We start from the raw sequence: 22,766 nt of genomic DNA, 5'->3' as shown, positions 1-22,766 counted from the left end.
TAAAATGTCTACCCTAAAGGAGAGGTAACATAAAATTACAAATGTAACTATACTCTGCTGCCTGGCAGGTCTACACAGCAGCTTTTTTCACACAGAATGAAAAATATTTTATGTAACATGAGTGCATGTATGTAATTGCTTCCTTTTGATTCTTCTGAGCCAAAAGCTTTCAAAGTCCCAGTGAAGTTTGACAATCCTGCTTTAATCTGTTCATCTACTTGGAGAGGGGTATCAGATGGTGAGTTTCTGAAACCTGGAACCATGGCCTTTTTAAAATCTTGTCCTAAGGGCCTAGAACAGTGGCTTGCCTTTTGAATTCAAATAAGGTAATGTACAAAACATTCTTATCACAGCACCTTAGTACATCTTACCAAACCAAACCAAACCCACTGCCGTCAAGTCGATTCCGACTCATAGCGACCCTACAGGACAGAGTAGAACTGGTCCATAGAGTTTCCAAGGAGTGCCTGGCGGATTCGAACTGCCAACCCTTTGGTTAGCAGCCATAGCACTTAACCTCTACGCCACCAGGGCTTCCTAATACATAATAAAAAAAAAAAAATTTTTTTTTTTTTTTTAGTACATCTTAAGTGCCTAATAAATGTTAGTTTGAATCCTACTTGGCTTCAAATCCCATCCCTCTTACTTGGCTGTGTGACGTTGGACAACTTTCCTAATTTCCCCAAGTCTCAGTTTCCTTATCTACAAAATATAGGTAATTCTACTTATAGGATTGCTCTGAGAGAGAAAAAAGATAATCCAGTAAAACACTTAGAACTGCGGTGTTACATAGTAAGCACTCAATAAATGTTGGCTCATTTATATAGCAGAATGATGGTTTCTTATACTATTTCCATTGCATTGTTTTCTGTAAAGCCACTTTTTTAGTTGGAAGTATTTTTTCTAAATGATTGTGTTTTATGTAATATGTGATGTTTGAGATATTTACTGTTAAATACTTCAGGTATTGTAAGTTTTTTTTTTTTTTCAATCAGGGTCATTCATCTTTATATTCTCCAAAATATCTTGCATGTAATATGTACCAATATATAATGTTTTGAATGAAAGAGTGTTGAAACTGTTGAGTTGCTGCAGTCTGTTTCATTGATTTATGCATTTCTAATCAGTTATCAGTAGATGGCAGTAGTTCGTTTCTATTTTTATCTCTACTCCATTCTACAATAAAACCAAAAAAAAAAAACCCATTGCCATCGAGTGGATTCTGGCTCACAGTGACCCTATAGGCCAGAGTAGAGCTGCTCTGTAGGGTTTCCAAGGAACAGCTGGTGGATTGGAACTGCTGACCTTTTGGTTAGCAGCCGAGTTCTTAACCAGTGTGCCACCATTCTATAATAGAGATTTGAAAAAAACTAAAAGCTTCCTGATTTAACAACAGATTTCTTTTCATGAGGAGCTTGGGTGGTACAAGTGGTTTGCAGTCAGCTGCTAACCTAAAGATTGGTGGTTCGAACCCACCCTGTGGCTTCATGGAAGAAAGGCCTAGTAAACTGCTTCCATAAAGATTACAGCCAATAAAACCCTATGGAGCAGTTCTACTCTATAACACATAGGGTCACTATGAGTCAAGGGATGACTTGATAGCGACTAATAACAACATCCTTTCACAAATAGTTGTTCTAAATAAATATCACCCCAAAGTTCTTCAGTTTATGTTGCTTCAGAAACAGAGATTAAGAAGTACTCATTACTTTAATTTTTATTGTATAAATCTGATTTTCCTAATTCTTTTCAGTTACTTTGGCAAATATTTTAGGGAATGCAAAAATGAATAAGCATGGTATTTGCCTTCCTGGAGTGTATAGTCTAACAGGGGACAGATAAGTATAAAATAATGTAATACCAAACCAAAAACCAAACCCAGTGCCATCGAGTTGATTCCGACTCATAGCGACCCTACAGGACAGAGTAGAACTGCCCCATAGAGTTTCCAAGGAGCGCCTGGCAGATTTGAACTGCCGACCCTTTGGTTAGCAGCTGTAGCATTTAACCACTATGCCACCACAGTTTCCTCAAAAACATAATGTAAGAAGAATAGAAATTTGTTAAGTACTGACTATGTAAAAGGAACCTACTAAGTGCTTTACATGTATTATTTTATTTAATCCTCACAACCCCAATGAGGAAGGTACTACCATTATTCCCACTTTATAGGTGAGGAATCTGAGGCCCAGATTAGAAATACTCAATTCGACTCGACGGCAACAACAACAACAAAGTAGTAAGTGGCACAACCTGCATTCAGAACTAGCTTTATCAGATTCTAGGACCTATACTGTATCTGCCATGGTATAATACGGATATAGAAACAATTGTACTAAAGAGGAAGAAATCACATCTGACCTGAAAGACCAAAAAAAGATTTCTTAAAGGTGGTACCATCTAAGGTGGATTTGAAACATTAGCTATGATGGTGGCATGATCAGAAGTGTGCTTCAGGAGCATTATTGTGTCAGCAGGAAAGGGAGAACTGGAGTTAAGATAGACTATAGTTAGGTACCTGTTATGTGCCAGGCACTGTTCTAGGTCTCTGCCCTTGTAGAGCTTACACTAATAGAAGGAGATAGAAGAAGAAATAAATGTATGAGATGTTAGTTGTGATAAAAGCTATTAAGAAAAATGAGGCAGGATAACGAAATGGAGGACAAAGCAGGAGAGATCATGTTTTAGAAAGGGTTATAAGGGAAAGTTTCTCTGCTAAGGTAGCATTTGAGAGTGCTAAGAAGTAGTGGATTCCAATATAATTTAAAGGTAGAACCAGTGGGGTTTGGCAGAAAAAATTGCATGCAGCATGTAAGTGAAAGAAAAAAGGCAAAAGCCCTGGGACACATACTTGGGGGATGTCCTTAATGATATTCCAAAGGGCCTGTGAATATCAACAGCAAACTCTCCTTTATGATTATGTTGGGCAAGTTGGTTGAATTGCCCTGGGCTCTACACCCTTCTAGAGACTGCCCTGCTAATGACTAAGGTTTTGGATCTGAAAGAAGGAAAAATGAACTCGTAGTAAACTAAAACGGAGAAAATTATGAAGGAACAGATTTAGTGGGGGTGGTGGAGTGGACAGAGCAATCAAGAATACAGTTTAGAACCTATTAAATTGGAATGCCTATTAGAAGTCTAATTGTACAGAGTACACATTCTTGCCATGAGCAGGAATGGAATATTAACCAAGATAGACCATGTTTTGGGCCATAGGCACACCTTAATGAATTTATAAAGAATAGAAATCATATAAAGTATACTCTCAGATGACAATGGAATTAAACTACAAATAACAGAAAGATAAATGGGAAATCACAAAATATTTTAAGATTAAACAACATACTTCTAAATAGCATATAGGTCAAAGAAATCACAAGAAAAAACTTTAAAAATATTTTTATTAAATAAAAATAGAACTTATAATTTGTGGAATATAGCAAAAGCAGTGCTTAAAGGGAAATTTACAGCATAAAATGCATTTGGTAGAGAAGAAGGAAGATCTAAAATCAATCTAAGCCCTCCACTTTAGGAAGCTAGAAAAAGAAAAGCAAATTAGATATAAAGTAAGCAGAAGAAAAAGGAGAAATCGATGAAATCAAAAACAAGAAATTAATAGAGAGAATTAATGAAACCAAAAGCTGGTTCTTTGAAAAGATAAATAAAATTGATAAAACTCTAGCCAGGCTAACCAAGAAAGAGAGAAGACACAAATTACTGCTATTAGAAATGAAAGAGGAGCCATTACTACTGATCTCATGGACATTAAAAGGCTAATAAAGGAATATTCAGAACAACCCTACACCCATAAATTTGATAACTTAGCTGAAACGAAACATTTTTCCTTTTTGAAAGACACAATCACCACAACCAAGCGGTATTTATTACAGGTATATAAGGTATATAAGGCTGGCTCAATATTAAAAAAGCAATTAATGTAATCCATCATATCAACAGGCTGTCATATCAATAGATACAGAGAAAGCATTTGACAAAATCTGATATTCATGATAAAAACTTTTAGCAAACTTGGTATAGAGGAGAACTTCCTCACTTCATAAAGAACATTTATTAAAAAACCTACAACTATGTCTATTTAATGGTGAGAAACTAGATGCTTTCCCTCTAAGATTGGCACCAAAGCAAGGATTGTCCCCTCTTACTACTATTCAACAGCATACTGGAAGTCTTAGGTAATGCAATAAGACACAAAAGGAAATAAGATGTATACAGATTGAGAAGGAAGAAATAAAACTGTCTTTGTTCACAGATGGCACGACTGCCTAGAAAATCCCAAAGAATTTATGAAAGCTCTTCTGGAACTAATGAAGCAAGGTTGCAGGATACAAGGTTAATATACAAAAGTCAATTTTCTATACACCAGCAATGAACAATTGGAATTTGAGAACAAAAACACAACTTATATACAAAAAAGAAAGAAATGGGTATAAATTTAACAAAAAATATATAAGAGCTATATGAGGAAAACTACAAAACTGATGAAAGAAATCAAAGATGATCTAAATAAATGTAGGAATATTCTATGCTTACAGATAGAATGACTCAATATTATTAAGATGTCAGTTCTTCCCAAATTGATCTATTGTTTCAATGCATCCCCAATCAGTATAGCATTTTGTGGATATGGACAAACTGATTCTAAAGTTTATATGAAAAGGCAAAAATCCCAGAACGGCCAACACAATACTAATGAAGAATAGACTTGGTGGACTGACTACCTGACTTTAAGACTTAATAGAAATCTACAGTGATCAAGACAGTATGGAATTAGCCAAAGAAATCCAAGTCTAGATGTCGGGTAGGCAATTTGGTATGAGTCTAGAGTTCAAGAGAGAGAAATCGGGGAGACGCCAGCCTATAAGTGAATTTTGAAACCATGAAACTGGATTATATCACCTGGAGAGTGAGTATAGAAAAAAGAAGAGCCTGAGGAATGAGCCATGGAACAAGCTAATATTTATAAATAAGAAATAGGAGACCACAAAGGAAACCAGTAAGTGTGGTGTTTCAAGGAGCGCACAGTCAGACATGCTGAATGATGCTGATAGATCGAGTAGTAAGAATGAAATGTTTTATTAAATGTGGCAGCATGGAGCTGTAAGGATGGAATGGTGAAAGATTGATTTAGTAGTTTCAAAAATAATGAGAGGGAGTTAGCAGAGAGTAAGAAGTTTGGTTATAAAGAGGAGCAAAGAAATGTGTCCATAGTTGAAGGGGGCTATCGTGTCAAGGGAGGGTGGTGGTAGTGGTGGTGGTTGTTACTGATTTTGTACTGGGATGTTGAGGATAGTATGATTGACCAAGTAAAGCGGGAAACTCTCTTCAGAAAACATTTAAAGGAGCGATGTCCTTGAATAGGGAAGAAAGAAGTACAACAGTAGGTGATTAGCCTTAGCTAGGAACAGGGACACTTTAATCATTGCAAGAAAGTGATGGACTAATACATAGAGGTTCAGATGCAGAAAGACTGGTAAATGGGGTGATTTACCATCCCCTCTAATTTTTCTCTACTTTCTCAGTTAAATAAGAAGCTAGGCTATTCACTAAAAGGAGAAGGATGAAAAGATTTGGGTGGTTTGAGGACAGAGGAGGAGGAGTGAAATAATCATCTGTGAAAATTGGGGAATCCTAAGGGCCTAACTTCAAAGGTCCATTTGACATGAATGGTCTTGAATATAAAGTGAGACTACAGCACGTGTGTCTTTCTTCAGACATAATCAGCTACTCAAATGTAAGAAAAGCAACTGGTTTGGATATTTCCAGGGAGATAGTTGTAAGGGAGTTGAGGTAAATGCAAAGGAATCTAAGCCAGGTAAGGAGGGGGGTTAAGGGTCATGAAAATGTAGAAGAGTCAGTGGCTGAGAAGTCTTGGTACGGTCAAGGAGTGCTTAGAGTCAAACAACTAGGAGGAAAGGGCTAGAAAAATAGAGTTTGAATCTGCAGTTGTTTATAAGATATAGTTATGAGAGTGGGTGGCTGGAGTGGATAGACGAGAGAAGACATCAAGGAACTTTGAGGACAGAGAATTAAAAGTGTCCTGTGTACGGATGTTGACATCCCAAAGAAATATAACAGCAGTAGTAGTAGATACATAGCAAGTCATATACTGAAATCTAGGAGTGAGGAGGGGAGTTCTGGAGATCAGTAGATAACAGCAAGGAAGAGTACTTGTTAGATAGTCTGAGGACATAAATTTCAAAGAAACTAGGGAGCTTTAGGGAGAAGAAAAGGATAACAATGTGGCAGTGCTAATGAGGATCAGGAAAAATAAACTTACCTCCATGCTTAGTGTCTTGAGGATGGTACAGGGGGACCAGTATCTTTGGATTTCAGCTAGAGCAAAAAGATGAAGGGAAGGGACTTAGCAGGATCACGAGGAATTCACTGGGTTTCCTCTCCAGTCATGTAAACTGTGTTGTTGAAGCTACTGGAATTGTGTAGGTTTTGGAGCAGCTTCATCCATGGAAATAGTTCCTCTGAGAGGTAATGTGGATAGTAGGAGAATGGAAAATAGGGGTCGATATAAAAAATGTTATTTTAGCAATACAATAAATCAAAAGTAGTTAGATTCTGGGAGTGGTATATAAAGACATAGTTCTTTCCTTGAAAAGATTATAATCTTATAGTATTGCATAGTAGTTAAGAGCATGAACCTTGGAGCCAGGCTCTGAATTCATCTCTGACACTTATTACCTATCTGACTTTGGGTAATTTCTTGACGTCCCTGTGCCTGACTTGACTTCTCTGTAAAATGGAAATTTCGGTTATAATAGCTATCTCCTAGGCTATGAGTAAATAAATTTGTAAAGTTCTTAGAATACCACGTGGCACAGAATAAATGCTATATAAATATCTGGGTGTGTGTGTGTGTGTGTGCACTTTAGATGAAGTTTTACAGAGCAAATTAGTTTCTTATTAAACAATACACATATTGTTTTGTGACACTGGTTGCCAACGCCACGATGTGTCAACACTCTCCCCTTCTCAACCTCGGGTTCCCCATTCCCAGCTTTCCTGTCCCCTCCTGCCTTCTCGTCCCTGCCCCTAGTCTGGTATGTTATTTAGTCTCGTTTTGTTTTATGGGCCTGTCTAATCTTTGGCTGAAGGGTGAACCTCAGGACTGAGTTAAAAGGATGTTTGGGGGCCCTACTCTTGGGGTTTCTCTAGCCTGTGCCAGACCAGTAAGTCTGGTCTTTTTTTGAGAGTTAGAATTTTGTTCTACATTTTTCTCCAGGTCTGTCCAGGACTGTGTATTGTGTTCCCTGTCAGAGCAGTCAGTGGTAGTAGCCGGGCACCATCTAGTTATGCTGGACTCAGCCCAGTGGAGTCTGTGGTAGTTGTGGTCCATTAATCGTTTAATCTTTCCCTTGTATCTTTGATTTTCTTCATTCTCCCTTGCTCCAGACAGTGTGGGACCAATGGAGTATTTTAAATGGCCGCTCACAAGCTCTTAAGATCCCAGACGCTACTCACCAAAGTAGGATGTAGAACATTTTATTTGTAAACTATATTATGCCAATTGAACTAGATGTCCCTCGAAACCATGGTCCCTGATCTGGGGGTTTTGTTGTTGTTTTTTATCTAAAGCACTCAGAACAGTGTGTGGCAGAACGTAAGCACTGTATAAAAGTGTTTGCTATTGTAATCACTGAGAGAACTAGCTGAAAATAAAACCGGAGAGGGCATGCATTTTAGGAAGTCTAGGTTTTTTTTAACCGTAGAATTAAGGATGAAGCCTGTGACCGTGAAACTTATACAGAAGACCTGGAGAGCATCTGAATTGTTCTGGGACAACTCTGTATATTAAACAGAAAGGACATAGATTAATAGCATGAACAGAGTGAACAGGCCCAATATCAGGGAAGACTTGATGAAGGAGATAAGTTCGAAGTGAGGTTTGAAGGAAGGAAGTGGCATGAAGATACAGGAAGGAATCATCTGTTTTCAGGGGTGATTATGACACCCTTTAAATCTGCTGAGTAAAGGTCTCAGGAGTTCTTTAGTTTGAAAAAAATATTTCCAGATAGATTTGAGGTCTCCTGACATAGGAAGAAATTTTATTTTGTTTTTCTTTCCTTTTTACTTACATATCAGATTTCAATCCTTTAAAATTTTATTTTTGGAAAACAAATCTAACTAGTAACATAGTACTTTGTAATTAACCAATCTTTAAGAAAAGTATTTTGTGAATTTGCAGACTTTATACAGGCTTCCTTACATGTGCCTTGCTGTTACGATAATATTTCACTTCTTCTCGTTTATAAAGTTGTTCATGACGTTAGTATGATTCGGAAAGATTCACAAGTTCTATAAAAATCAGCTAAGTTTTTTTAAAGGATGAGTCATCTATATAGAAAAAAACCCATGTGAGTAAATGCTAAACAGGAGATGACAATTTTTAACCTCAGAATTACTTAACAACATTGAGCTACTTTTGTTAATCATGGGAGGTTGTACGTTTTCCTCTGTGTAAGAATGGGCAGGTGAATTCAGATACCCTTTTTCCTAAAGCTGGTAAGGCCCTTGGCTCTGGACAGTTTGCCCCTCATTTGCTATGTTGGTCGAGGAAAGAACTCTTCATTTTAATCTTCAAGGGAGAAAAATATTTCCCCCTCATCTTATCAGTTATTCCTGGATACAGAAGAGACCAAACATGATTTTAAACTTGCTTGGTTCTTATCCTGGCCAGGATGTTACTAGGCAGAGGGTGCTGTATTACCTGTATCCTGTACCCATGGTAGAGCCCCAGGTGATGCAAACAGTTAAGCACTTAGTAAGCAGAAAGGGCGGCAGTTCAGACTCACCCAGAGGCGCCCTGGAGTACAGGCCTGGAGGTCTGCTTCCAAAAGCTCACAGCCTTGAAAACCCTATGGAGCAGTTCTACTCCGCACACATGGGGTCGCTATGCATCAGAATCGACTCAATGGCAACTAACAACAACACACCCATGGCAGAAATTGCTAACCAATCTCGGTACTGTGTCTTACAGATCCTGGCCATAGTGCCAGAATCTATTTCATCATAGTACTCGAGGCAGCTGCTACTAAGTCATAGTAATTAATGACTGTATGTCAGGTACTGCGCTAAGCATGTTACATATATTGCTTTAATTATCACAACGGCCCCATGAGGTTTTACAGATGAGGACATTGAGGATCCAAGAAGCTAAGAAACTTGCTCAGGGTCATAATAGTTGAAAAGCAGCAGGACCAAGATTCAAATACTTTTATACGTTTTTCCAAAAATCTCACAGGTAACCATTGTATTTTAATTCTTGGCAGTAGTGATGAAATGCCATTGCTATCCCAGTAAGATCTTAGATAAATACGTTACGTTTACATGACAGGAACAACAAAGAAAAATGAAAGATTATCGATGTCAATTATTTTGTAGGAGTAAAGAAGGTGAACCAAAAAGGAGAGGAGACTATAGACACAGAAGAATGTCTGGCAACGAAGAAAGGAAGAGTCAAGGAGAGCCTAAAGAAGGTAATAAAGCAATCTGGAGAAATAAATAATTAAAATATCAGCAACCAAAAAAAAGTAGTATGAGAGGATAATTACGTTAAAATTGATAATAAATTAGAATAGAGACAGGGAAGCTGTTGAATTTGTCCAGGAAGAAGCATATATGGTGTTTAGAAAAGGCATGACAACCTGAAAATATGAGCCTATAATGAAAATCCATCAACTATAATTGCTATATAGTGGTTATGGCAGCACTATAATTATAGGATATGTGTAAGTGGCCTGGATAAAAAAATTAGGACAATCAAAATACACAGGTATAACATTATAATAGACGGTTTTGAATTGTCATTATTGCCTTTTATATTGGTTTTGTTTATAGTCAGAAAGGGAACATCCTAAATTTATTTTATTTATGAGAAAAGAGCATCAGATTCTTCATGATTTTGAGAGAAGGCGCGTCACTTTCTTAGAATGTCTAATTTTGACTTTTATTATGTACTTTCCTCTTGTCTGGCTGTGGTTGAACAAGACACAACCTCATTAGCTGATGCTGTAGAGCAAGTCGCAAAGCAACAGCAGTCACAAACATCGGAAATAGAAAGAAACAAAAAGGTGCTGTTCCATTTGCAGGTAACTTATGTCATAGCCTTTTAAATGATATTAACTTAGTGCCAGGGAAGTTATTAAGGATACTTAATTATGGGAGGCAGTTTTAAGTTTATATGTTTGATATTTACTCTCTCAGTTACTCTCTTATCTCTAAGTAACGTCTGTGTGAGTATTCCAGTTTCATGGAACATTTTATGTTCCCAATATACAAAGATTCAGCAATGTTATTGTAACTGTAATACATGTATGTAAAACCTAATGTGTACGTAATAAAGTCACCAATCCACTTTTGATAGTTTTTTTCCTAAAATGCTGAATTGAAGGAAAGTTAAGTTTTTAAGTCAGTGATTTTAAAGTTATGGTCTGAGTCACAAGTTGTCAGTGAACATTTCAGGTAGCCTTCCTCTGTATTCCTTACTTCTCATAATATACTCATAATTCCACTATAGGAATCTAGGAGCTATACTTGGCCTTTGCATGAAGCATAAGTACATCTAACTATAGTCTATGAAAGGAGCCCTGGTGGTACCAGGCTGCTAACTGAAAGGTCAGCAGTTTGAACCCACCAGCCACCCCTGGGGAGAAAGATGTGGCAATCTGCTTCCAAAAAGATTTATAGCCTTGGAAACCCTACAGGGCAGTTCTACTCTGTCCTATAGGGTTGCTCTGAGTCAGAATCGACTTGATGGCAATGGGTTTTTGTATACTCTGAATATAGTTGAAGAAACCAAAATTAAAACAGCATCTTTACATGTGCTTGGTAAAGTTGTTATTAAATATATGCTATTAAAATGGGCTCTGGAGCCAAACCGCTTAGTTTCAGAGATCAAATTCGCTACTTCTAACTCCATAGTTTAATTTGTCTGTCCCTTTGTTTCCTCATTTGTAAAATGGAAATAATAGGACCTGTCCAAAAGGCTTTCATATATTTACAAGTATAAATGAGTTAATACTTGTAAATATATGTAAGGTACCCTTGCTGGGAACCTGGTAGACAGCATAGGGCCAGATTTTTTACATCAGCTTTAGATATCAGGGAAACCCTGGTGGCGTAGTGGTTAAATGCTATGGCTGCTAACCAAAGGGTCGGCAGTTTGAATCCACCAGGTGCTCTTTGGAAACTCTGTGGGGCAGTTCTGCTCTGTCCTATAGGGTTGCTATGAGTCGGAATTGACTCGACGGCACTGGGTTTGGTTTTTGGTTTTAGATATCAGTGCAAGAGATATGATGAAAATGATATTACCATGGTATTGTGGATGTTTTTATAAATATTTGCATTTCATTAGTCACTTCTAGGAAAGAATATATTTATAGAATAGAATAGAATACAAAAATAATAATGGCCTAGATTTCTATAAAGAAAGTTTCTAGAAAAGTTCTCATATTTCAGAGTTTCACAGACATTATTTCATTTATATTGAGGACCTGCTTTTTTACCAAGCATTTTGCTAGTCACTATTCTTATTCTTACATTGCTCATCAGCTACTGGGGAGGGAGACTAAGAAGTAAATAATTACTTATAGAGTAATAGTATCAATGACAGAGGCGTAAACACAACACAGATTTAACACTGAAGAAGGAGTGATCACAAAGGCAGTGATGTTTCATTTTGAGTTTTAAAGGACAGCTGGAATTCACGAGTGATTGTATATCTGGGACAGACATAAGAGTTAAGGGGTGAGGAGAAGGATATTCCAGACAAAAAGAACCTGAGAAACTATAAAGGCCTGAAATACCATTGGCATCTTCATAGAGCTGTAAGTAGTTTTGTGATAGTGTCACTTAGGGTATGTGTTGAAAAGTGGTGAGAGATGTATACCATGATAAGAAGCTTGGCCTTGTTTTAAAGGTGAAGGGGACTCTTTGATGGGTTTTAAGCAAGGGATCAAACAAGTAAATTTATGTTTTAGAAAGAAAATTCAAAATGCATAAAAAAACACTTGACAAAATCCAACACCCATTCATTATAAAAACTCTTAGCAAATCAAGAATTGAAGGGAACTTTCTCAATTTAAAATATGGCATCTAAATAAATCTTATAACCAACTTAATAGTGAAAGACTAAATGCTTCCCACCCAAGATAAGGAACAAGGCAAGGATGTCTGCTCTCACTACTTTTATTCAAGATGGTACTAGAGTTTCAAGCCACTACAATCATGTAAGAAAAAGAAATAAAAAGGAACCCAGGTTGAACAGAATGAAGTAAAACTACATTTATTCACAGATAGCATGATCATCTTCAGAAAATCTTAAGGAATTTACAAAAACCTATTAGGACTAATAAGTGAATTTAGAAAGATCATAGGATACAATATCAGTATATAAAAATCAATTGTGTTTCTATATATTGGCAGGAAACTATCAGAAATTAAATTTTTAGAAGAAACCATTTATAGTAGTATCAAAAATATTTAGTGCCCAGGGTCTTAAAAGCTTGCAAGTGGCCATCCAAGTTACAACAATAGGCCTCCATTCACCTGGAGTATCAGAGGAAGGAGAGTCAGGAATCAGAGGGGGAAATGTTGCCACTGTGAACATCTGCTTCCTATGGCATGAGACCTGAAGAACTGGATGGTGCCCGGCTACCATTACTGAATGTTTTCTCTAAGATTCTAAGGAAGAATTCTAATGAAAAGGGGGAAAAGAAAAAATAGAATTTCAAATTCTCAATGGAATCCAGATCTTCTGGAGCCATTGAGGCTAGATGAACTCCTGAAATTGTTGCCCTGAGATAATCTTTAAACTTTAATCCTCAAACCAAAACTTTCTCTGAAGTCTACTTTGAACTAAATCATAGCTTAACTTAAGTAGTAAAGTATGTCTGCTTTGAACATCGTACTCTTTCAAAGATTACCTATGTGGGAGCAAATTGACAACAGCATCTTGAAAGGTTAGATGAGAAGCTAAGAGGGGGGCAGTGAGTTTATATTAATGGCGCAGGAATAATTTGGAAAAGGTTAGCGAGAATGGTTACACAACTTGAAGAATGTAAACAATGTCCCTGAATTATACATGTAGAATTTGTTGAAATGTTACATCCTTTGCTGTGTATGTTTTCACCAAGAAATAAAATAAATAAAAATATATTAGGCACTTAGGGGTAAATTTGGCAAAAGGCTTGTAAAACCTTTATGCTGAAAACTGTAAAACATTTCTGAGAGAAAGAAGACCTAAGTAAATGTAGAAATGTACTATGTTCATGGATCAGAAGACTCAGTATTGTTAATTTACAGTGAAATCTGTGAGACCTGGAATTCGACAGGACTGCCTTGTTTTTCCAGGTCTCGCAAGTTTTCTGCCTTTGACAGGGTGCAATTATAGAGTACAGTAATCAAGACAGTGTGATATTGACATAAAAATAGACATATAGATCCATTAAACAGAGTAAAGTGTCCAGAAATAGACTCACATATCAATTGATTTTCGAAGAGGTGCCAAGGCAATTCATTGGGGATGGGTAATCTTTTTAAAAAATAGTGGTGAAACAATTGAATAGCCATGAGGAAAAAAATGAATCTTAATTTTAATCTCATACCACATACAAAAATTAACTTACAATGGATCATAATTAACTCAAACTGGATCATTAACTCAAAATGTAAGAGGTAAAAGTACAAAGGCTCTAGGAGAGAAGCTTAGTGACTTTGGGTTTGGCAAAAAATTCTTAAGTAGGACACAATAATTTTAAAAAACTTAAAAATGGACTTTATCAAAAAAAATTTTTTTAATTGCATTTCAAAGACACTGTTACGAAATTGCAAAAGCAAGTCACTGTGAGAAAATATTTGAAAACACATACGTGTATTTATACTATATAAAGATCTCTTACAACACCCAATTAAAAAATGTGAGAGATTTGAATAGTAATTTCATCAAAAAAGATATTACTAAGGGCAAAAAAGCACATGAAAAGATACTCAGTATTATTAGGCTTTAAAAAAAAAAAGAGAAATTAAAATTGAAATGAGGAACCATTGTACACTCACTGAGTAAATTTTTAAAAACTGACTGAACCAGCTGTTAGTGGGAATATGCAACAATTGAAACTCTCATACCCTGCTAGTTGAAATGTAAAATGATGTAACCACTTAGGCAAATTTTCTAGTTTTTTTAAAAGTTAAACATATACCTACCGTATGGCCCAGCCATTCCATTCCACTCCTAGATATTTATCCAAGAGAAATAAAAGTGCACTTGCACTGGAAAATTGAAAACAACCCAAATGTTCATCAATTAGAATTTGAATAAATAAACCAATTGCATATATCCATACAATGGAATGCTACTCAGCAATAAAAAAGGAAGAACCATTGATGTGCAGAGCCCTGGTGGCACAGTGGTTAAGCGCTCAGCTACTAACCAAAAGGTCAGCAGTTTGAATCCACTAGCCGCTCCTTGGAAATCCTTTGAGGCAGTTCTACTCTGTCCTGTAGGGGCGCTGTGAGTTGGAATCAACTTGACGGCAACAGGTTGGGTTTGGATTTGTTTTGCTGATGTACACAACGACATGACGGATCTCAAAGTAATCATGCTGAATGAAAGAAGCCAGGGTAAAGAGTATATACGAGGGTAAGTCAAAAAGTATTGCTACAAGGTTCCAGTTCATACATGCACAGGTTTATCCCAAACAAACATGTTTAAACATGTCTCTGCAGTCAGCGGATGGCTGCAACAAGTTCTCTCAGTAATACACTTGTCTTAATCTTGTTAGGGTGCCTTCAAAAAAAAAAAAAAGGATACTTTTTGTGCCATGGGGGAAAAAAAAGATTTTGAGGTCAGGGCTAATATCAAACCTATAACATAACTCAAGTGGACATCTTGCAACAAGTTTATGGGAATGCTGCCCCACATAAAACAACAGTTTTTAGATGAATCAAACATTTTAAGGAAGGTCAGAAATACCTCAAAGTTAAGCCAAGAGAGGGAACACCTCTCAGTTATGGCTACTGTTTTTTGGGATACCAAAAGGGTAATCTTGACAGATTTTCTCAAAGGACACAGGACGATCACGGAGCTTATTATGAAGAAATTTTAGGAAAACTGAAAACTGCATTGGTGAGAAAAAGGCCAGGAAAGTTGTGCCGAGGAATTTTTTTACATCATGACGATGCACCTGCTCATTCTTCAAGGGTTACAAGGGCTGTCGTATGAGAATTTCTTTGGGAAACCTTACCCCACCCACCATAGAGCTCTAATCTTGCACCTTCAGACTTCTTTTTCTTCCCTAAACTCAAAGAACATTTAAAAGAAACACAATTTTAGTCCTTCAAGGATGCCAAAACTGTCTTTTTGATGTGGTGTAAATCAAAGATCAAAGAATTCTTCCAGGAAGGGTTAGAGAGATGGAAACACAGAAGTGTATAGACCTAGATAAAGGATATGTCGAGAAACAACACCTTCACAGTTTGATATTTTCGTTTAATAAAGGTTTCCGTGATTTTGTATCAATACTTGATCTACCCTCATATTGTGTGCTTCTGTTTACATAAAATTATTAAAAATACGAACATATAATGACAAAGCCCATCAGTGGTTGTCTGGGAGCGGAGGGGTGGGAAGAGAGGGACAGATTACAAAGCATGGAGAGGAAACTTTTGTGGGTAGTGAATATGTTTATTATCTTAATTGTGATGATCTCATGGGCATGTAAGTATATAAAAACTTATCTAATTGTAAAGTTTAAATATTTGCATTTTGTTTATATCAACTGTATGTCACTAGGAGCCCTGGTGGCACCATGGTTAAGAACTTGTCTGCTAACCAACAAGTCAGCAGTTCAAATCCATCAGTCATTCCTTGGAAACCCTATGGGGCAGTTCTACTCTGACCTATAGGGTCACTGTCGGAATTGACTCAGCAGCAATGGGTTTTTTTTTGGGGGGGGTACCTTAATAATGTGATAGATAATTCTAGTGAAAGGGTAGACATGGATTGAAGGAGGAAAAGACTAAATCTGGCGAGAAAAGTTAATAGCCTATTACATTAGTCCAGGAAGGAGAAGGGATGTTGAATAAATTAGTGGGAATGTCATCCCTCCCCGTATTGATCAGTAGGGTTGATAGCCTGATCTAGCTGGCCGGGTATGTGTCTGTCTTCTGACCATTCCATGTGCATCATTCATTCACTCATTTAATATTTATCGAGCACCTGTTTTGTGCTCCACCCACTAAAGCTAGGCACTATTTAAGCACTGGGAAGATAGTAGTAAATAAGATAGATAAGGTTTCTGCACCTAGGGAGCTTAGTTTCTAATCAAGAGGCAAGCAATAAAGAAATTTCAAACAAAAAGAAGATAGTTTCAGAAATGGATGTGTCACCAAGAAAATACAGTAGGGTAAAGTAATAAAGAGTAACTGGGGCGGGAGGGTGGGTGGCTAATTTATATTGTGATATTGAAGAGTAAAATAACAAAGAGGAAGACTCTTCTGAGGAGTATTAATAAAGCTGAATTACGAAAGACATGGCTCAACAGGTAATAACTAAGGGTGGAGGATTCTAAGGCAGAAGGAACAATTTCAAATTCCTTTAGGTGGGAAGGAACTAAGCATACTTAAAAAAACAGAAGAGAGGCTGGAAGAAGGGACAATCATAGACGCTGAGAGGAAAAAAAAAAAAAAAAAAAACAACTGCCATCAAGTCGATTTTGACTTATAGTGACCCCACAGAGTTTCCAAGGCTGTAAATCTCTATGGACACAGACTGCCACATCATTCTCACGAGGAGTCACTGGTAGTTTTGAACCGCCAACCTTTCAGTTCGCAGTTGAGCACCTTAACCAGCTGAGAAGGATGGCAAAATAGATAGGTACTAGAGCATATCACAATCAGAATTGACTCAATGGCAACAGGTTTTTTTTTTGTTTGTTTCTTTGTTTGGAATATATATGGCCATGTAAGCCACATTCTCTCTAGAGAAGGACATCATGCTTGATAAAGTAGAGGGTCAGCAAAAAAAAGGAAAACCCTCAACAAGATGGATAGACACAGTGGCTGCAATGATGGGCCCAAACATAGCAATGATTATGAGAATGGGTTGAACCAGGCAGGGCTTTGTTCTGTTGTGCGGAGGGTCACTATGAGTCGGAAGTGACTGCGCAGCACTTAACAGCGACGATAAGCCACATTAAATAATTTATGAATGCAGTGGGAAACCATTGGAGGATCCATGCTACAAAGATCTGTCAGAAGTAGATTTGGGATTTTATTTTGGAGGCCCAACCGTCAGGATTTGCTGTTGAATAGATTATGGGAGGTACGTGAAAGGGAGGAATCAATAACTCCTAGGTTTTTGAGCATCGACTTGGAAAGTGGTACAGCTTATTGAAAACAAGAGGACTGGGGAAGAACAGATTTGGTGTGTGAATTAAATGTTCTTTTGCAAACATCTATAGGTGAGATGTTTATTAGACATCAAAATAGAAATTTCAACTGGACATTTGGAATATCAGAGCTTGAGATAAAAATGAGGTTCATCAACACGTTGCATTTGTCAGTGTACTGGCCCCTCTTGTCTCTGTCAGGAAAGGGGTAGACAGGATCTGCCTTCTTAGCACAGTGCCTCCCTCCCAAAATTATACAGAAATTATTTAAAGAAGTTGACCGTATTTGATAGAAAAAAGAGGAATGGAGGATGAATTGCAGTTATTTTGGTGAGAGGATCTATAAAATATGATGAACAGTTAGGAATAGATAATGAAGTTGTTGTTAGTTACTGAATAGTTGATCCTGACTCATGGTGACCCCATGTGTGAGTAGAACTGCTCCACAGGGCTTTCAAGGCTGTGACCTTTAGGATATAGATTGCCAAACCTTACCTCTGAGTGCCTCTGGGTGGGTTCAAACCACCTGCCATTAAGTTTGTAGTCTAGCACGTAACCATTTGCTCCACCCAAGGACTCCCTAGATAATAAAGAGAAGGGAGGAATTAAGGATTGCTCTCACGGTGGTACCATTCGCCAAGTTTGAGAATATAGGAGTGTTATAATTTGCATTTTTAGTCTCAATTCTTCATCCCCCTCTGTATGCACATCTATTACCATGTATCTTTGCAATGCCCTCCCACAGTGAGTGAGCATACTTCCTCCTTGACTCTGAGCTTGATCATGTGACTAGCTGGGATGTTAGCAGATGTGGCTCCCACTCTTCCGCATCTGCCATCATCCTGAGAAGGACATGGCTGAACTGGCCCATTAGAGGTTAAGATACAGGGGAGGCAAAGCCAAGACACCCCAGTCAGCCCAACTGAAGCCAATCTAAATCATCTGGCAGCCGGCCAACTCCCAGACATTTGAACAAACACAATCAAAATCAGCAGAACCATCTTGCCAACCCCACCTAATCCCAGTCATACGAGCAATAAACAATGTATGTCACTGAGGTTTGGTGGTTGTGGCAACAGATAACTGATACAAGGGGGACCAAGTTTCAGGGACATGATCAATTTGAGAGGTGCAGTGGCATCTGGGTCTAGAACTCAACAGCCACATATTTCTGTGAATTATCAGCATTTATGTCAGGGAGCTGAGCTGTTAGGTGTCAGAGTAGCCAATTAAAACACTGAGCCAAATTGAAACTACTAGTTAAGCATTTAATCACTTACTACGATCATATAAAAGATTAAACCTGAAGAAAGGGCCACTCCCCCCCGCCCCATAGTTCCCCAGGAATGACACCTGGGCAAGAGTTAAATGGATCAGCACAGATGTGGGGACCCATCTCACTGCCAAGGGATCTCTGAACACAAGGCTCCTGTGGTTTTATGGACCTCAGGGGCCAGAAGGAAGGCAAGAGAGAAGGGCTAGTAGTGGAAAAATTGAGTTGGGAATCAGTGTTGGGAAAAGCTTCTTCAAGATTCCACCCCCGCCCCTCCCCCCCACACAATTCTGCCCAATAAGGAGACTTCAGCAGAGGCAGACATCTGCTGAAGGTCCCCAATAACAAGGTCTCTGTATGGAGGTGCCTGGGCTGAAGGTCCCCAATAACGAGGTCTCTGTATGGAGGTGCCTGGGCTAGGAATGCAAATATGCAAAAGGACATGGCTGGGGGGATGGCAGGTGGGGCGGGTGGGGGGGTGGCTGACTCCTTTACAGCAACTCCCTCCAGAGCCTGCCGTGCACTGGCTGTGCACCAAGTCTGGTTGGGGGGGCAGCTTCCCCCCAAGGCCTGCCAGGTAGAGCCTTTGTAATCACCTTTATTCAGCCTGGAAGAGCACACACAGGTTTTTCACCAGGAGCCGGATTCACCAATGTATGTAGCTCAGGATGTGAATATAGATGAAATTACCCAAAGAATATATGTAGAATGGAGAGGTATTTATGGAGGACTGATCCCTGAGAAATACCTATATTTGAAGAAACCGTTGAGATTGAGAAGGAATGCTCAGAGATACACGAGGAGAACCAGAGAAGAGTGATGGTGTGAAAACCAGGTTTTAATAAAGAAGCACTGCTTAACAGTCCAAATGCCCCAGAGAGGCAAGGTAGAGGACTTTATACTCATTTTACAAATGAAGAAAGTGAAGTTTCAATAGGGTGATTGAGTTTGTGATAGATGATCATTCTAACCAGTAAATGGCAGTAAGAGAGCAAGAACCTTGATCTTTTGTTCTTAACGTAGGGTTTTATCATTTATATCATACTGACTTTCTTCAATATGTATTTCTGATGCTCAGAAATATATTGTTAAAATGGTTGTAAAATATCTTTTATATTTAAAATGTTAAGACAAAATAATATAATTTTAATATTTAGAATTAGATGAACATTAAAAAATAAGAAGTATATAACTCTGGGCTTCCCCTGAGATTAAAAGATAGTTCTGTTACTTTATTGCATATTTCCTTCTATAATGCGTCAATTTTCCTGTATCTGATAAATATACATTTTTTATGTTAAGCAATTTTTCCTACATGCATTATGGACCAAAACAATGACTTTCCTTTCATAATAATATCGTGAATTAATAATGATAATATTGATATATGTTACAGAATGAACTTCATGAGCTTGAAAAACAAATAGCATCTGTCTCTGCAGAAACTAAAGAAACAGAAAGGCAAATTTATCAGCAAGATGCTGCCATAGAGAATACCAAACTTCAGTGTAGAAGCCTGGAAACTCAGATCAAATCCTTACATACAGAAAATGTAAAGCTTAAATTTGACATAGAAGCAGCCCAAGAAGATTTTGAGGAGTGCATGATAAGACATAATGCATATTATGCAAAAATAAGGGCACATAAAGATAGTGTGGAAGAGACAGAAAGCAAATGGTCATTGATGACTGAACTCCATGAAAAACAAAATCTTATTAAAAAACTAATGACAATGAAAGAGGAACTTATGCAAGATCTCCAAAATCCAGAAGGAAACCGCATAAAGCAAGTACAGGTTTGAAATATCATTTATCAAATTTTTTTATTACCAGTTTTTGCAAGTACATTTGTTAGATGATACATTTATCATTAAATTACTAAAATACTCATAGCTTCTCTAACTACATTCAGAAACTATTTTCAAAATTTTTAAAATCTTGGACAAGTACATGAATTATGTAGCAACCTTGCCAAATATGCAAATACCTAAAGGAGACATCCCCAAGTCCCCTTTGGATTTATAAAAATATGTAGTCAAACAAAATCACACGGAACAATTAATCCATTTGTTGCAGAAAGTGTGACTCACAAAAGTTTTGAAGTAGTAGCTTCTAGGCTAATGGGATCCAGACCAATTCAAATCAATTTAGTATGCCTGATGCTTTTATGCAAACAATATGAATTAATAATTGCACCTTAAGCATCTTTCTTTTCCTCTTTCTATTCTTTGAAGAAAGTGGGAGATACCAAATTAAAACATCTTTCATTTCTTGCTAGAGAATTAAAAAAAACCCTTTACAGTGTTCCTGGGCAGTTGCCACCATGACAACCACTTTTCTTTATGTGTTACTTTCATTGGGATTTTAGTTCTAAGTTTTCAGATCTAAGCTTTGTTTATTTGAATGACAGTTCTTTATTCCATATACCTAAAAATATAAGTAATATTATAATCCTATTTATCAAAATTAAATGTGATGGCTAATTTTCTTAAATTATAGAAACACTGAAAATCTTGGATTTATATTGGCCACTCTTTGTTTGACTTCTTTATTTTACATTTTTTTAACCATACAGGAAGACATTACAAAGCTAAGTGACAAAATTATAACCATAAAAGAATCCATCATTGAAAAAACTTGTTTTCTTGAGAAAGAAAAAAAGACACATGAAAAATTAAGAAAAGAAATAGAGGTAAGTTTTTATTATCTTGATTTCACTGTTTTTTGGGCCCAGTTCTTAAACTTATACTATATTTATATTTCTATAGTTTATTATTCTCAAAACGTTAAATGACGAAAAAATAATAGATATGTCCAAATCACTGATATAGAAATAAGTTCCTCATTCAAAGGTATTCAAATATATGAATGTAGTCAAACAAACTAAGCCCTCACTGCCATTTAAGCTTAGCCCAGAATTCATGCAGAGCTCATTCCACCAGCAACTTGGTACCTGATTAATGGCTAGAGGGCAGAGAGTATAGAGTCCAAAAGGATGACCATTCCTAGATAAATACCAGAAAATTCTTGAAACAGAGTAAAAGACAATGGAAGTATTTGGTATTCTAAATTTCTCTGATTTCATATTTACAGTTATCAAGAGTCAAGTTAAAAAAACAGGCAAAATTGAAAGTGAGAGTTTTTTAGTGTTGTGGTACCAATGGCAGACTTATTTGAATGGAGAACAAAAATGGAAAAGAATGTGCAGTTAAGGGCAAATAAAAAGTACCTTTCACTTTTAAGACATTAATTTGGAAAATAAGGGGATACATATTTTCAACTTGCTTGTGAATAATTCAACAATAAAAAGCATCTGAGAAATTTGTATTATTTACATAATCAAGTAATTTTTGCTGTTCTAGATAGCAAAATTTATAAAACTATGACTAGTAAGACAGTGTATAAGTGGCACAGAAATAGGAAAAAAAATAACGAAACAGAAAAAGACAATCCAGAAATAACCCATATGTAATTGGCACAAACAAAATAATACATTAACCAGATGGAAAAATAAAGTCACAGGACACTCTGAAACTTGCTCTTGACAAGGATGCCCTTTATGACCATCCCTATTAAGTCCTGCCTAGAGCAATAAGGCAAGGAAAAAGGGCACCCAAATTGGTAAGGAAGAAGTAAAACTGTCCCTAATTGTGGATGGTATGATACTATACATACCCATATATAGAAAACCCAAAAATCTCCACGAGAAAACTACTGCAACTGATAGAAAGATTCAACAGAGTTGCAGGATACAAGATAAACATACAAAAATCAGTTGGATTCCTATACACCAATAAAGAGAATGATGAAAAAGAAATCAGGAAAACAATACCGTTTATAATCGCTACTAAAAAAATAAAATTCTTAGGAATAAATCTTACCAGACATATAAAAGACCTATATAAAGAAACTACAAAGCACTACTGCAAAAAACCAGAGACCTACATAAATGGAAAAACATACCATGCTCATGGTTACATAGACTGAACATTGTGAAAATGACAATTCTACCTGATGCAGTTTATAAATGCAATACAATCCTGATCCAAATACCAACAATGTTCTTTAAAAGAG

General features: G+C 37.0%; 1 protein-coding gene across 1 annotated transcript in view; it reads left to right on the top strand.

Moving 5' to 3' along the window:
* The first annotated feature begins 602 nt into the window (after positions 1-602).
* CCDC122 (coiled-coil domain containing 122) overlaps positions 603-22,766 on the top strand; it is a 57,072-nt gene continuing 34,908 nt past the window's right edge. The window contains exons 1-5 of the mRNA XM_064270095.1: positions 603-4,350; positions 9,415-9,509; positions 10,021-10,121; positions 20,090-20,488; positions 21,268-21,384. Of these exons, the coding sequence (XP_064126165.1) occupies positions 4,271-4,350; positions 9,415-9,509; positions 10,021-10,121; positions 20,090-20,488; positions 21,268-21,384 (792 nt within the window). The 5' untranslated portion in view covers positions 603-4,270. The remainder of the gene's footprint in view (positions 4,351-9,414; positions 9,510-10,020; positions 10,122-20,089; positions 20,489-21,267; positions 21,385-22,766) is intronic.

Source organism: Loxodonta africana, chromosome 17 (genome assembly GCF_030014295.1).
Source record: "Loxodonta africana isolate mLoxAfr1 chromosome 17, mLoxAfr1.hap2, whole genome shotgun sequence".
Taxonomy (NCBI): domain Eukaryota; kingdom Metazoa; phylum Chordata; class Mammalia; order Proboscidea; family Elephantidae; genus Loxodonta; species Loxodonta africana.
This window is presented reverse-complemented; position numbering and strand designations above follow the sequence as displayed.